The sequence below is a fragment of the Euleptes europaea genome, chromosome 6 (assembly GCF_029931775.1).
Source record: "Euleptes europaea isolate rEulEur1 chromosome 6, rEulEur1.hap1, whole genome shotgun sequence".
Lineage (NCBI taxonomy): Eukaryota > Metazoa > Chordata > Lepidosauria > Squamata > Sphaerodactylidae > Euleptes > Euleptes europaea.
This window is the reverse complement of record NC_079317.1, coordinates 5,003,514-5,017,907: the sequence shown is the minus strand read 5'-3', so window position 1 is coordinate 5,017,907 and position 14,394 is coordinate 5,003,514. Positions and strand designations below refer to the sequence as shown.

General features: G+C 48.4%; 1 protein-coding gene across 1 annotated transcript in view; it reads right to left on the bottom strand.

Annotated features, from left to right (window-relative positions):
* Window positions 1–14,394, bottom strand: part of NIN (ninein) — an 87,067-nt gene that overhangs the window by 20,778 nt on the left and 51,895 nt on the right. The window contains exons 15-21 of the mRNA XM_056852077.1: window positions 12,078–12,580; window positions 8,563–10,569; window positions 7,554–7,679; window positions 6,984–7,053; window positions 4,546–4,761; window positions 2,351–2,464; window positions 21–143 (exon numbers count right to left, since the gene is read on the bottom strand). Of these exons, the coding sequence (XP_056708055.1) occupies window positions 21–143; window positions 2,351–2,464; window positions 4,546–4,761; window positions 6,984–7,053; window positions 7,554–7,679; window positions 8,563–10,569; window positions 12,078–12,580 (3,159 nt within the window). The remainder of the gene's footprint in view (window positions 1–20; window positions 144–2,350; window positions 2,465–4,545; window positions 4,762–6,983; window positions 7,054–7,553; window positions 7,680–8,562; window positions 10,570–12,077; window positions 12,581–14,394) is intronic.

Genomic DNA, 14,394 nt, shown 5'->3' with positions numbered 1-14,394 from the left:
GTATGATTTGCACCCCTCACCTTCTCAATGCATCTATTCAGTTCTTCACCGAGGGCTTCCTTCTCTTCCACGAGCTTCTCATTTTTCACAATGATGCTGGAAATCTCATTCTGGAGATCAGAGAGATCAGGGCACCTGGGCAGCTGCGGAAGGCACACGCTTTTCAACACCTGCAATTTATTTAGGCAACACAACAGCTACTGATGTGTGGTATCCCCCCCTTAAGCAACGACATGGTACACCACTATGGCTATTGTGCTGGTCACAAAGAAAGTCCTCAGCCCTTCTTTGTGTGTGTGTGTGTGTGTGGAATTAATGTGTTGGGAAATTAATGTGTTTCGGTTGCTCTAACACATGGCTCTAGTTCATGATGGGTAGCCATGTTATTCTGTCTGTAGCAGTAGAAAAGAGCAAGAGTCCAGTTGCACCTTAAAGGCTAACAAAATTACCTGAAGTGTGCTGTGACTCATGAAAGCTCATACCCTGCCAGAAATGCTGTTAGTCTTTAAGGTGCTACTGGATTCTTGCTTTTCTACATGGTTCTAGGTACATTGCTTTAGTATTTGGTTATTTTAAATGCCCCACACTCTGGAGGTTTGGGGTAGAATCATAGTTGGAAGGGACCACCAGGGTCATATAGTTCAACCCCCTGCACAATGCAGGAAATTCATACCTACCTTCCCCCATATACCCCCAGTGACCCTATTCCAGGCCCAGAAGATGGGCAAAAAAAACAACAACCCTCCAGGTAGATCACACACACACACGCTGAACAGAACATTAAAAATAAGTGGTATGCAGGGTAACCATGTTGGTAGCTCTGTGATGGTTACTTATATGTGCAAGTCATCATTTAATGCGTGTGTGATAAGCTTCCAACCTACGGCAACCCTATGAATCAATGTCCTCCAAAATGTCCTATTGTTAACAGACTTGCTCTGGTCTTGCAGACTGAGGGCCACGGCTGCCTTTACGGGGACAATTCATCACATTTTGGTCTTCCTCTTTTCCTGCTGCCTTCCACATTTCCAGCATAACTTGATAGGCACTTCTCGTTACTGAACTAAGACCAGATTAATCAATCCAAAAGAGAGAGAAACCTCACTCCACCCACATGCACACAGAGGTACATGACCTGGAGTGTTCCTTCACTAAAGAAGGGGCACAAACACACATGAAGCTGCCTTGTACTGAGCCAGACCCTTGGTCCATCAAAGTCAGTATTGTCTACTCAGACCGGCAGCAGCTCTCCCGGGTCTCAGGCAGAGGTCTTTCACATCACCTACTTGCCTAGTCCCTTTAACTGGAGATGCCAGGGATTGAACCTGGGACTTTCTGCATGCCAAGCAGATGCTCTACCTCTGAGCCATGGCCCTTCCCCATAGACCCTTCCTCACAGACCAATTTCACGCACACCTCATATGCTCTTCACAGGAAAAGACTGAAGGGCTTATCTTCTCTAGAGGACAAGAGCCACCTTCACGTTTCCAACCAAAGTTCATCAGCAGCCAATCTGTAGCCTTCTAATCCTTCCCATGTACTTGATCTACACGGGCAGGATGCCCTTCCTCTATGGAGGCCAGAGTGCACATGACACTCCAGGGTTGCCAACCTCCAGGTGGCGGCTGCCAATCTCCCGGAATTACAACTGACCTCAAGACAATAGAGATCAGTTCCCCTGTAGGAAATGGCCGCTTTGGAAGAACATAATATAAGAACATAAGAAAGGCACTGCTGGATCAGACCAAGGCCCATCAAGTCCAGCAGTCTGTTCACACAGGGGCCAACCAGGTGCCTCTGGCAAGCCCACAAGCAAGACGACTGCAGCAGCATTGTTCTGTCTGTGTTTCACAGCACCTAAGATAATAGGCATGCTCCGCTGATTCTGGAAGGTGGACTCTATGGCGTTATACCCTGGTGAGGTCCCTCCTCTCCTGAACCCCGTCCTCTCCAAATTCCACCCTCAAAATCTCCAGGTATTTCCTAACCTAGAGCTGGCAACCCTACGACACACCCAGGTGGTCTGATCTCCAGGCAGAGGCCTTCTCAGCTTCATGTAGGTCCCCTTCTGGCTATTCTCTGGGAGCGGAGCTCCACCTAGGATTGCCAGGTCCCTCTTTGCCACTGGTGGGAGATTTTTGGGGTGGAGCCTGAGGAGGGCGGGGTTTGGGGAGGGGAGGGACTTCAATGCCATAGAGTCAAATTGCCAAAGTGGCCATTTTCTCCAGGGAAACTGATCTCTATCAGCTGGAGATCAGTTGTAATAGCAGGAGATCTCCAACTAGTACCTCGAGGTTGGCAACCCTAGCTCCACCCCTTCACATACACGAACCTCCGCACCAATCCTCACCTGCTGCACTTTCTCCAGTTCTTGCTTCAGGAAGAGGTTCTCTTGTTCCACAGCACAAGACTGAGCCCGGAGCTGAGCCACCTCTGCCTCCAAAGACGATACCAGCGTGGATGACTAGAAGCAAAAAAAAATCATAAGAACATAACAACACAAGAAAGGCCCTGCTGGATCAGACCAAGGCCCATCAAGTCCAGCAGTCTGTTCACATAGTGGCCAACCAGGTGCCTCTAGGAAGCCCACAAACAAGACGAGTGCAGCAGCACCATCCTGCCTGTGTTCCACAGCACCCAAAATAATAGGCATGCTCCTCTGATAGATATGCAGCATGACTAGTATCCATTCTAACTAACAGCCATGAATACCCCTCTCCTCCATGAATATGTCCACTCCCCTCTTAAAGCCCTCCAAGCTGGCAGCCATCACCACATCCTGGGGTAGGGAGTTCCACAATTTAACTATGCGTTGTGTGAAAAAATACTTCCTTTTATCTGTTTTGAATCTCTCACCCTCCAGCTTTAGCAGATGACCCCGTGTTCTAGTATTATGGGAGAGGGAGAAAAACGTCTCCCTGTCCACTCTCTCCAAACCATGCATAATTTTATAGACCTCTATCATGTCTCTCCTCAGCCACCTTCTTTCCAAGCTAAACAGCCCTAAGCGTCTTAACCGCTCCCCATAGTACAGTTGCTTTAGTCCCCTGATCGTTTTGGTTGCTCTTTTCTGCACCTTCTCAAGCTCTGCAAAATCCCTTTTTAGGTGTGGTGACCAGAACTGTACACAGTATTCCAAGTGTGGTCTCACCGTAGGTTTGTACAAGGGCAGTATGATATCAGCAGTTTTATTCTCTATTCCTCGTCTAATTATCACCGGAAGTGAAGGTCAAGGGAGGGCCTCGCTAACAGGATTTGCAAGTGCATTGTGGGCGAGCAGCAGCAAAAGAAGAGTTGGTTTTATACCCCGCTTTTCTCTATCTTTAAGGAGTCTCACAGCGGCTTATAATTGCCTTCCCTTCCCCTCCCCACAACAGACAGCCTGTGAGGGAGGTGGGGCTGAGAGAGTTCGGAGAGAACTGTGACAGGTCTAAGGTCACCCAGCAGGCCGTATGTGGAGGAGTGGGGAATAGAACCCAGTTCTCCAGATTAGAGTCTACCACTCTTAACCACTACACCAAGCTTGCTCTCAGGAGAGAGACTGTGTGCGTTGAGCGGGATGCAACGTGCAGGGAGGAGGGACTTTCACCTCTTGAGAGCCAGCGTGGTGTAGTGGTTAAGAGAGGTGGTTTGGAGTGGTGGACGCTGATCTGGAGACCCAGGTTTGATTCCCCACTCCTCCACATGAAGCCGGCTGGGTGACCTTGGGCTAGTCACACTCTCAGCCCCACCTACGTCACAGTCTGTTGTGGGGAGGGGAAGGGAAGGTGATTGTAAGCTGGTTTGGTTCTGCCTTGAGTGGTAGAGAAAGTCAGCATATAAAAACCAACTCTTCTTCTTCTTCTTCACTTGACTTGAACTGAATCAGCCACATTTTAGGCTGCAGGTAAACAAGGGAGAGACCATAGCTGAATAGTACAGTATCTGCTATACGTGCAGAAGGTCTCAGAAGTCATCCTTGCTATCTCCAGCTCAAGGGTCTCAGATACCAGCTGTGAACACATACATGAACACACGAAGCAGCCTTATACTGAATCACACCCTTGGTCCATCAAGGCCAGCCTTATCTTCTCTGGCTGGCAGAAGCTTTCCAGGGTCTCAGGTAGAGGTCTTTCAAATCACCTACTGCCTGGTCCTTCTAACTGGAGGTGCCGGGGATTGAACCTGGAACCTTCTGCATGCCAAGTCAATGCTTTACCACTGAGCCATGTCCTCTCCCCAGGGAAAGAGTTTAATCTGACCAAGATCCGGTGAGTGGCTTCCAGTTAGAGCAGGCAACACTGAGTCAGATGAGCCAATGGCTTGATGCCCTGGAAGCTTCACATACTCAGAGATTCAAATTCTAGAGACCACCCGGAGGGGGTGAAATCTGAAGCCCCCTGAAGTTGGCAACTTTTTTGCCCCCCATATTGCTGATTTGGGGAGAGGCTTAGCCCAGAATAGAGTCACGGCTTACCCAAGGGCATCTGGTACATGCATGGCGAAAGTGAGATTTGAACCCGGAACTCCCTTCACTCGGCTCCCGCATAATTGATTTATCATTACCTGAGTTTTACAGTTCTCCAATTCTTCCTTGAGCTGAGAGCTCTCGCTCTCCCATTCTTCTGGTGTGCGCTTCCCGGACTCCCTCTCTCTCTGCTGGAGGGCCCTCAGCAGCTGCTGGTTAAGCTCTTCTGTGTCTACCTGGCTGGGGGAATTCTTTTGGCCCCAGTTGGCATTTTCCACTTCCAGCTGCTGATTCCTGGCTTTCAATTCGGACACCTGATTGGAGATCAGGAGCTGGTCAGGAATCAGTGGGATCATTTACTTTATTAACAAAGCTCTTTCGACCAGATCTTGAGCCGTACAATATGATTAAAATTAATTAATTATAAAATACACGATGTTGTTACACCACACTATAAAATATATAAAACGTAAGATAACAATAACTAACATTATTAATTAATTCTGAGCTGGAGGGCACTTTAAAAATATTACAGCAGACAGAAACTTAGTTTACAGGTCTAGTAGTTTCTTGACAAATATCAGCTAGCAGAAAAGAGACTATTTCCGCTGGTTAGAAATCCATAAGTTTAGACAAGCTTCCTTGTTGGTGAGATGTAATGCCTTAGACTCAGCCGAGACACAAGGGCAATACAATAAAATTATCGCAGAAGAACAAAAATGCCCATTTTGTCCAGATCAAAGACTCCTTAGTCCACATATCTGTCAAAGATAGGACATTTTGGACGACTTTCATTCATAGGGTTGCCATGAGTCGGAAGCAACTTGACGGCACTTAACACACACAGTCCACATTATTTTAGGATGTCCACAAAATAATACTGCACAAAATAAATACATCACTCCCTGGATAAAACAGCTAAAGACACTTTCTGAGAAGCGGATACTGCCTCATCTACTGTCAAGTAGATCAGTCAATTGCATGAGAGATGCGGCAACTTTTCTCTTTATAGTGTCAAGGAAAAAAATTAAATTTCATTTCCCCCTTTTAAAGTGTGAAAATGGTAGATGAATAGCCAATGGCTGTTAAATCTAGGGAAAGGAAAAGAGACTACCTTTGGCTCAAAAGCAAGTTGCTACTTTCTCAAAATTGGGGTAATGCACAATTCTATAGGTGAAGCCCATTGCGCTCAGAATAATAACACATGGTCAATAGTTTCAATCTTACCAGTAGAACAATGACATAGGTGGTCAGAGAATGGAATTCCCCTGAAGGGTCCATTCAATTCTGTAGGTAGAGCATTCAATCTGGCTAACATGAATGCCCGATGGCTCCTCGGGGAGGTGGAGTCTAAGGCTCCCTTATGTTCTTTCTGATGGAATTATTCCATGGGGGAGAGGGGGGAGAGGACACAGCCTACCAAACTGGTCACTGGATATGATGGAGATGGTTACCAGTACTTGTATCGGCTTCCTATTCCTATCAGCAGGCTCTGCTGGATGCTACAGGGGACAGAGCTGATCCCTCCAAGGCATGGCCTATACAGGGGATGACGGCAGACGTATGCAAGGGGCTAAAACCCACTGCCCCACTGATGGCACCGCCTTCCTCCGACGCAAGAGGCCCCACGGGAGGCTACTTGGGCCGAAGGAAGATGATGCCACGACAGAAAGAGTAAGATACAAACCAATATGTTCAATAGTATGCTCCCCCTCCCAGATATATGATGAAAATATGTAGATCAGAAACATAAAAACATACAGCTGGAAGGGACCTCAAGGGTCATCTAGTCCAACCCTCTGCACAACGCAGGAAATTCACAACTACCTTCCTCCCCCAGTGACCCCTGCTGTATACCCAGAGGAAGGGGAATAACCTCCAGGATCCCTGGCCTATTTGGCGTGGAGGAAAATTCCTTCCTGACCCCAACACTTATCATCATCATTTGCTTCATTTATACACCCTTCTCTCCAACGGGGACCCAAAGCAGCTTACATCATTCTCCTCTCCGCCATTTTAGCCTCACAACAACCCTGTGAGGCAGGCTAGGCTGAGAGTATGTGACTGGCCCAAGGTCGCCCAGCAAGCTTCCATGAGAGAGGGGGGATTTGAACCTGGGTTTCCCAGATCCCAGTCCGACCTTCTAAGCAGTGCACCACCCTGGTGTTGATTACATGCAGCAGTTAAATGGAAATTAACCCTTTCCAGGGTTGCTTTTTCTGAGAAGGATCTAAAGTCTCCTGACAAAAAGAGAGGCTACACAAGGAAGCCTTATCTAAAAATGAGATTTATTACGTTATCTTTTAGCCCCTTCTCTAAGGGAGGCATACCTTGTCTTCTCTACCCCTTTTATCCTCACAACCACCTTGTGAGGTAGGCTGACACTGTGCAGTTGGCTCAAGAGCACCAAGTAAGCTTCACAGCAAAGATTCAAACCCAGATCTCTCTAGCCATAGTCATAAGTCTCTCTCTCTCTCTCTCTCTCTCTCTCTCTCTCTCTCTCTGTGTGCGTGTGTGTGTGTGTTGGGAGACTTACCTGTTTCTTCAGATTTTCTGCCATCTTCTGCACTGCTGCTTTCTCTTTCCGCACAGCCTCTATTTTTTGCCTAAAATATTCACAATAAAAACCAGCTTACAATCACATAAGAACATTAAAAAGGCCATGCTGGATCAGACCAAGGTCCATCAAGTCCAGCAATCTGTTCACACAGTGGCCAACCAATCTCCTTCCCTTCCTCTCCCCCCAACAGGCACCTTGTGAGGTAGGTGAGGCTGAGAGAGCTCTAAGAGAACTGTAACTTGCCCAAGGTCACCAAGCTGGCTTCATGTGTAGGAGTGGGGAATCGAACAGGGTTCTCCAGATCAGAGTCCACTGCTCCAAACCACCGCTCTTAACCACTACACCATGCTGGCTCTCAGCACACGCATCTCACTACAGCTAAAAAGGCATCCTGAAGACGGACAGGTCTTTCTGGTGACATGAAGAATATATCAAATATTTGTCCTGGACTCAACTATCCCAAGAAGTAAAGACAACCCTGCGGCTTTGTGCAGGAATGATTCTGCATCCAACCCCGTGACTCTGGGCAGCTTTAGAGGGACTTACCAGAGTTCTTCTCGAGAGTCACTCAACTCCCTCAGCCGCAGGCCCGATAGGCTCCCTTCCTCGTTCAACAAATCAATTTCGTTCCTTAAAATGGCGTTTTCTTCTCGGAGACTCTCAGCCTCACACCTGTGGCAAAAAAAAAATTAAAAACGGAAATTTTGAGCTACTTAAATTCCTGAGAATTCATCCAGCCTCAGTCTGTGCACCAAGACAGCATGATATTTATGATCTATGCAGATCAACCTCTGAATGCCAGTGCCAGGAGGCAACATCAGGGGAAGGACTTAACCTCTGTGCCCTGTTGTTAGACCTCCAGAGGACCTGGTTGGCTCCTGTGTGAGGTGGGATGCTGGACTAGATGGACCCTCACTGGTCTGATCCAGCAGGGCTCTTCTGATGTTCTCCCCAGCCACTTACCTACCCTTGAACTTGTCTTGTTTCTAAATATAACAGATCTTTAGATTTATTTTATTTATTTTCAAATTTGTAGCCACCTCCCAGCCGCAGATGCTTGAGATTAGGCTGGATGACCCAACAGGGAACACATATATGAAATATATTGTGTAACCAGTTGGAATGACTCACATTGAAGACGAAGGACCCAAGTGAGGTCGAAGGAGGGAAAGTAGAGGTGGAGCGATCATAAGTACCAATTTAAGCTCTCAGAAACATTTGCATCGGGCACATTTTTTTCTGCAGCTGACCAAACAAATCACCCCTTGCTCACAATTAAAAATATGCCCATCAACCCCCCACCCCAGATTTCAAGCTGCAGAAGTTCCCCAGCCCATGTTAAAAGTGACGGGTCTCCAACAGAGGACAGTTAAGATAATCCACGATGGCATCACACATTGTCTTCTAGCCCGGGTTAGAATCTACTTGTTAATACGAGAAACAGGAGGAAGTAGTGGCGGCCGTCAAGAGGCGTGCCCGCAAAGGGCTAGGTGGGTTAGTGTCAAGAAGCAGAGCCAAGCGACGGAGGTTAGGCTGCAGCAGGAGCCCCAGTTACCTCAAGTGCTCCAGCTGCTGCTGCTGCTCCCCGCAGGCGCACTGCAAGCCGCGCAGGGCTGCGTTCAGGTCGTCCTTCTCCTGGGCGTGCGCGCCTTTCTGCTTGAGCAGCGCGGCCACTCTCTCTTTCAGCTTCCAGTTCAGCTCCTGGAGCCCCCTCTTCTCCGCTTGCGCTTCTTTGGTGTCGTCCACATAGAGGCCGGGTCTCCCTTTCAGCACCTTCAGAGCCACCATAAGCTCCTCCAGCTTCCCAAGCCGGCTACGCAAGTGCAGATTCGTGGTCTGCAGCTCCCGGTTTTCCGCGGCCATCTGGTCCCGCTCCTCTTCCAGCTCTCTCACTTTCTCCTGGAGCTGCTGCTTCTCCTCTTCCCATCTGAGGCTCTCTTGGCCGCTTTCCTCCAACCTGCACTGCAATCCTATCAGCTGCGGCAAGTAGCTCTCCAGCGTGCTGTTCCGTTCACACAAGTTCACCAACGTGGCTTTCAGAGCTTGGTTCTCCCGCTGGAGCTCTTCTGGTAATGCAAGAACTTTGGCCTGGATTCCGTTGTTTGCCCCTCTCTCTGTTCCCAGCTCCCCTTCAATGGCTTCACCGTGGTCCTTCCAAAACTGTGAGGAATAGTCAGTCACCTCCTCAATGCTCAGGTCAACCTCGGACTCTTCAGCAAAGAACCTCTGGCTCCCTGCCGCACAGTTGGGATGCGTTTGCACAATGTCTGTTTCCCCACAACGGGATGTTTCTTCACTCTCGCCAGCTTCGCAGGGCAATGTCTTTGGCCTGGGAATAGTCTGAAGGATCTCGTCCAGTTCTTTCTGGACTTGGGACGCCATGTCTTGCCGATCGAGAGCCGCTTGCTCACATTCCATCTCCAGGAAACAGATCCTCTCTTGCAGCTGCCATTTCTGGAGCTTGAGGGTTTCATTCTCTGACCGGATTTCTTCATAGGCCTTTTTCAACTTGAAAAAGGTCTCTGTTCCAGAGGCTGCCGTTTCGGATTCTGTGACAGGACGCCAACTCATGTCTCCCTCTTCCATTTCATCTTCTCCTCGTACTTCATCGTGGTCTTTGTCTGTTGCACTTGATTCCACAAATATTTCTGGAGTCAGCGGGCTGAAACCTGGTGACTGAATGGGCTCTTCTGGCTTGTACAGCAAGTTGTCCATTCCTGAGATGGCTGTCGTGTTCTCGTCTCCTGCTGGCTCCTGGTCTGCCGGCAGGTTTGGAAGATCATCTTGCACCTCTCTTGTCTCCTGGGTTTTCCCAGGCCCTGGAGAATCAACACCCTTACTTTCTACATCTTGCCTTGGGAAGACACAATTGCTTTGCAGTTCAGACAGGTGGACCAACTCCTTCTGCAGTTCTTCCACTTGACTTTCCAGCTTCGAGACTTCCCACCTCAGCTCTCGTTCTTCTGCTGACGCTCTGCAACACATCTCTTGCTTTGAATGCTCGAGAGCGACCAGTCTGGAATTCAGTTCTTCTTTCTTGAGCAAAAATTCTGTCTCCAGCCCTTCAAGCTTTTCGATGACTTGCTTCCGACTTGCCTCGGCAGCAGCGATTTCTTCTTCCCTCTCTCTCAGCTCCTTCTTGTGACTGACCTGAACTTGTAAGAGCTGACCATGCAGCTCATTTTCCTGCTTCTTCGCATCCCGGAGTTCTTTCTCAAGTTGCTCCTTCTCCAGCATCAACGAGTTCACGTGCTCCTTGAAATTCTTCTCCAGAAGCTCCTTCTCTTGGGCCAGTGCTGATGAAACAGACTTCTCCTTCTCGAGTGTCTCTTTCCACCTCTCCTGGGCCTCAGCACCTTCCTGGATCAGTTCATCCTTTTCAAATTCCCACCGGGATTTCTCCTCGCCCTGCAGCTCGGAAAGCTCTTGCAACTCTTGCCGGTAGCGTTCTTCCAGGTTTTTGACCGCCTCTCCGTATTTGCTCACAAGGGCCTGCCGGTCAACTGCAAACTGCTCCTCGGCCCGAGAGAGTCTTCCATTAAACTCGTTTTCCATTTTTGTCCTAAACGTGGTCAACACAATATGTTACTGAAATACCTGCTGACTCAGGAACAGAGGAGTGCCGACCTCTTAAGACACCTCAGCTTTTTCAGACTTAGGACCTCTCCTGGCACGCCCCAGCGGGCAACATGAGACGCCCCCCCTGCAGGCTTTTAACCTTATTTTGTTTCTTCTCTTCTCTAGAAAAGGATTCAATAGGGGTCCATGTTGGGTCAGGTATCCAAACCATTTATGTTCATAGTTCTTTTTAACTATTTGCAGGGCTGTCGTTTAGAGGAGGGTAGGGCTCTATTACAGTGGGTAATGGATAGGACTCGTGATAGTGGGTTTAAATTACGGGTGGGGAGATATTGGTGGAACATTAGCAAAAGCTTTTTAACAATAAGGGCGGTTCAGTGGTGGAATCAGTTGCTCAGGGACGTTGTGGGTTCTCTCTCTTTGGCCACAGAAGATCCAATTGGTAGTTAAAATGCCAAGAGGACCCTTTGAGCTTCTGTGCTGTGCCGGCACTCGAGTTGCATCCGTACAGCAATATGGATTCTCATGTAGTATGATCGATCCCCAAGTGGTTTAGTGGATCACAGTGAGCAAGGGACGAGGTGTGAAGGCCCCTGCTCAAACCTCACCCCCCAGCTATACCCACTGGTTAGGCTCTTTCCCTTCCTGTCACTCTGCACTGGCCTACCTCGCAGGACTGTTTTATTGCGATATTGTTTGCAAAGTGTTTTTTGACACCCAAACTTGCTGTGTAAATGCTAAACAGTATTATTACTAATACCACCTCCAACCTTCCTAGTAATTTTGATGTTAATTAACGCCTGAAGCACCTTGATATTAGTAATAGGGTGACACTCCTCTCCTGTGATCTTGGCCGCCTCTTTGAACTAGCAGCATTTATTAGGCTGCTTGTTAATAGCATGCCACTAGCATTGCCTGGAAGTAGTTGAAGGAAAAATAATAAATAATAGCCATAAACAAAGACAGATGAGAATAATTCACCCTTCCCTTCTGCCAAATGGGAAGCGACTGGAAAGCTGGCCCACTACACCACAGGAGAATGAAAGGTTTCTGTCCTGTCTACGTGATGAATGTTATCTCAGCTTCATAGCCCTTCCCACTGCCACGGCTAGGGAGGGCCTGAAAAAGCCATATCCTCGATTTCTGCCTCCCCCAAGCAAGCCCTGCAATTCTAGAGGTACCTTGGGAGACGGTTAAACCAGATTAAGGGTCTTTCTGCACAGGACAGACTTAAGGACACTTGTTATCTTGAAGTCTGTCCTGCGTCCTACATTTTACTGTTGCTCAATTAAAAAATTATCTGTTGATAAAGACTGAAAGATTAGTACTAGACGGTTTAGAATGAATTAGTTCTGCTCTGTTCGGTATTCAATGAGGATCTTGTAGGTATGGAGTGCTTATTATGTATGAGGAGTGTATGTTGTATGTTTTGAAAATAAAAATTTAATTAAAAAAAAAGATGCGTGTTATAAAATGCAACCTGACGCCAACCTCTCTTCCCGCAGTTCCTGCCGGTGCTTCTCTGCCAGTTCTTGCAGTATCTGTGCCTTCTCCAGGGCGTGCTTCTCCACCAGCATCTGCATTTGCTCGCAGAACCCGTGCTCCATCTCGGCTTTCTCTTCGCGGACGGTCTCTGCTATGGTCCTCATTTTTTCCTCCATCCAAACCCCGGCCTGGATCAGCTCCTCCCGCTCTTGGTTAAAATCCTCGCGCGTCTCTGCCAGCCTGGCCCGGAGCTCCCCTCCGGGACTGAGCCTGAGGGGCTCCTGGCGGCTATCCTTCTCCTCCACGCCCATCAGCACCTCACCCCGTTCTGGGTCATCCCTCTGCCTGGCTCTGGCCAGCTCTGCCTGGAGGTCAGAAACTTGGGCTTGAAGGTCATCGACTTGCCCCTCCCTGGTTAGCATCTCCTGGCAGAATTTCTGCTGAAGGTTCTCCTTCTCCTTCTCGCAGCGGCTCTGGGTCTCCTCCAGCTGCTTCTCGTAATGGCGGATCTGAGCCGAGAGAAAGAAAGTACCCTTGGTTAGCATCTCTGCAGGCTTCTTGACACAAAGGCCATTTATGCTTGGTAATTAGCAACGTGTTCCAAGCTGAATTGCCCTGCATTTTTTTTTTTAATTTTTCACGCTGAACCATCATTCTTGGAAGCGACTGCGAAGCCAGCGCATACCGGCTTCACATTACTTAACAGCCCCTTTAACGCGACCTTTGGTGTTTGCTCTGCCCACGCCGCGAAGAATCCCCTCAAGCAACCATGCAACCATTTCTTCCTCCCTTGGTCCAAGACTGCGGTCATAGACCTAATAATAAATTATTATAATAACAGCGGTGCGTTAGCTATGTACATGCTAATGGCTACGCAAACAGGAACGAAGAAGCAGGTGAGTGTGTGTGTGTGTGTGTGTGTGGAATTTCTCCTTTTGTGTCGGGACCATGAATAGGCATTTTTAAAGTCACCTTTAAAAAAAGAGCTTTGAGTGAGCATCAAAACTGACCACGCATAAATGGCAAAAGTGTCAAGAAGAAAGAAACATTCAAGGCCAAAAGTTATACAATTAAAAATTAAACAATTAAAAGATTATGTCAGTGTACAATGTCTCTATAAATTTACTTCAGGTTACAATTTAATAACACATATACGGCCCTGCAAAAGCCTACCAAGGTGCCTCATTGGCGAACAGCGCTCAGAAGAGCCACAGGGAATATTAGCAGAGAGCCACAGGTGGCTCTGAAGCCCCTGAGTACCACCTGCATAGAGGTTTCGTTTAGTTACAGGCAGTGATCTGCAGTGGGGAGAGTGCAGGACATGGGCAGGGAAACCCATGTTTGAGACCCCGCTCAGACAAGAAGCTGAGGGCCACTGCAAGGTATTTTGTGGCCCCAAGCAAAGTACACCCCTTGTGTTTTCCTGGGTCCTGCTCGAGTTGAGCCACTAGGGTGTGCCAGCTCTCTCCTCATCATGGGGCCCCAACCAGCTGCCAGGGTGCCTTAGCTGGAGAACCAGCTCTACCTGTGATGCAGACATAGCCAAGGAGGTCTTAAGAACATCAGAAGAGCCCTGCTGGATTAGACCAGTGGTCCAGCATCCTTTCTCACCCAGTGGCCAAAATTAGTTCCTCGGGAGGGCCAACAACAGGTTGTAGAGGCCGAGGCCTTCATTAGAACATAGGAAGAGCCCTGCTGGATCAGACCAGTGGTCCATCTAATCCAGCATCCTGTCTCACCCAGTGGCCAACCAGTTCCTCTGGAGATCCAACCACAGGGCATAGAGGCCAAGGCCTTAAGAACATAGGAACAGCCCTGCTGGATCTGACAAGGGGTCCATCTAGTCCAGCATCCTCCGATCTCACACAGTAGCCAACCAATTCCTCTGGAGGGCAAACAACAGGGCACAGAGGCCTCAGCCTTCCCCTGATGATGCCTCCTGGCACTGGGATTCAGAGGGTGACTGCCTCTGAACGTGGAAGTTTCCCTTTTGTCACCATGACCAGTAGCCACTGATAGACCTCTTGTGAAGACAGGACAAGCCATTCAGTGTTAGCTTTTGCTTAGCATCACTATTCTCCATTTTAAATGCTTAGAAAACTGTTGTTATAATTGTAGAGGCCTAGCAGAGACCATGAAAAACAAGATGCACCTGCAGCCTGTTACCAAGCAGATAAGACCGTGCAAGGCCGAACCAGCCAGCATACCAGCCTAATTGGGAGATAGTTCTCATCTGTGAGAAGTTGGGAGGGGGGAATAATTCACTCTTCATTCCTAGGACCCAATCCAGCTTGAACCGACCTGAACCATCTAGAGGTTTCTT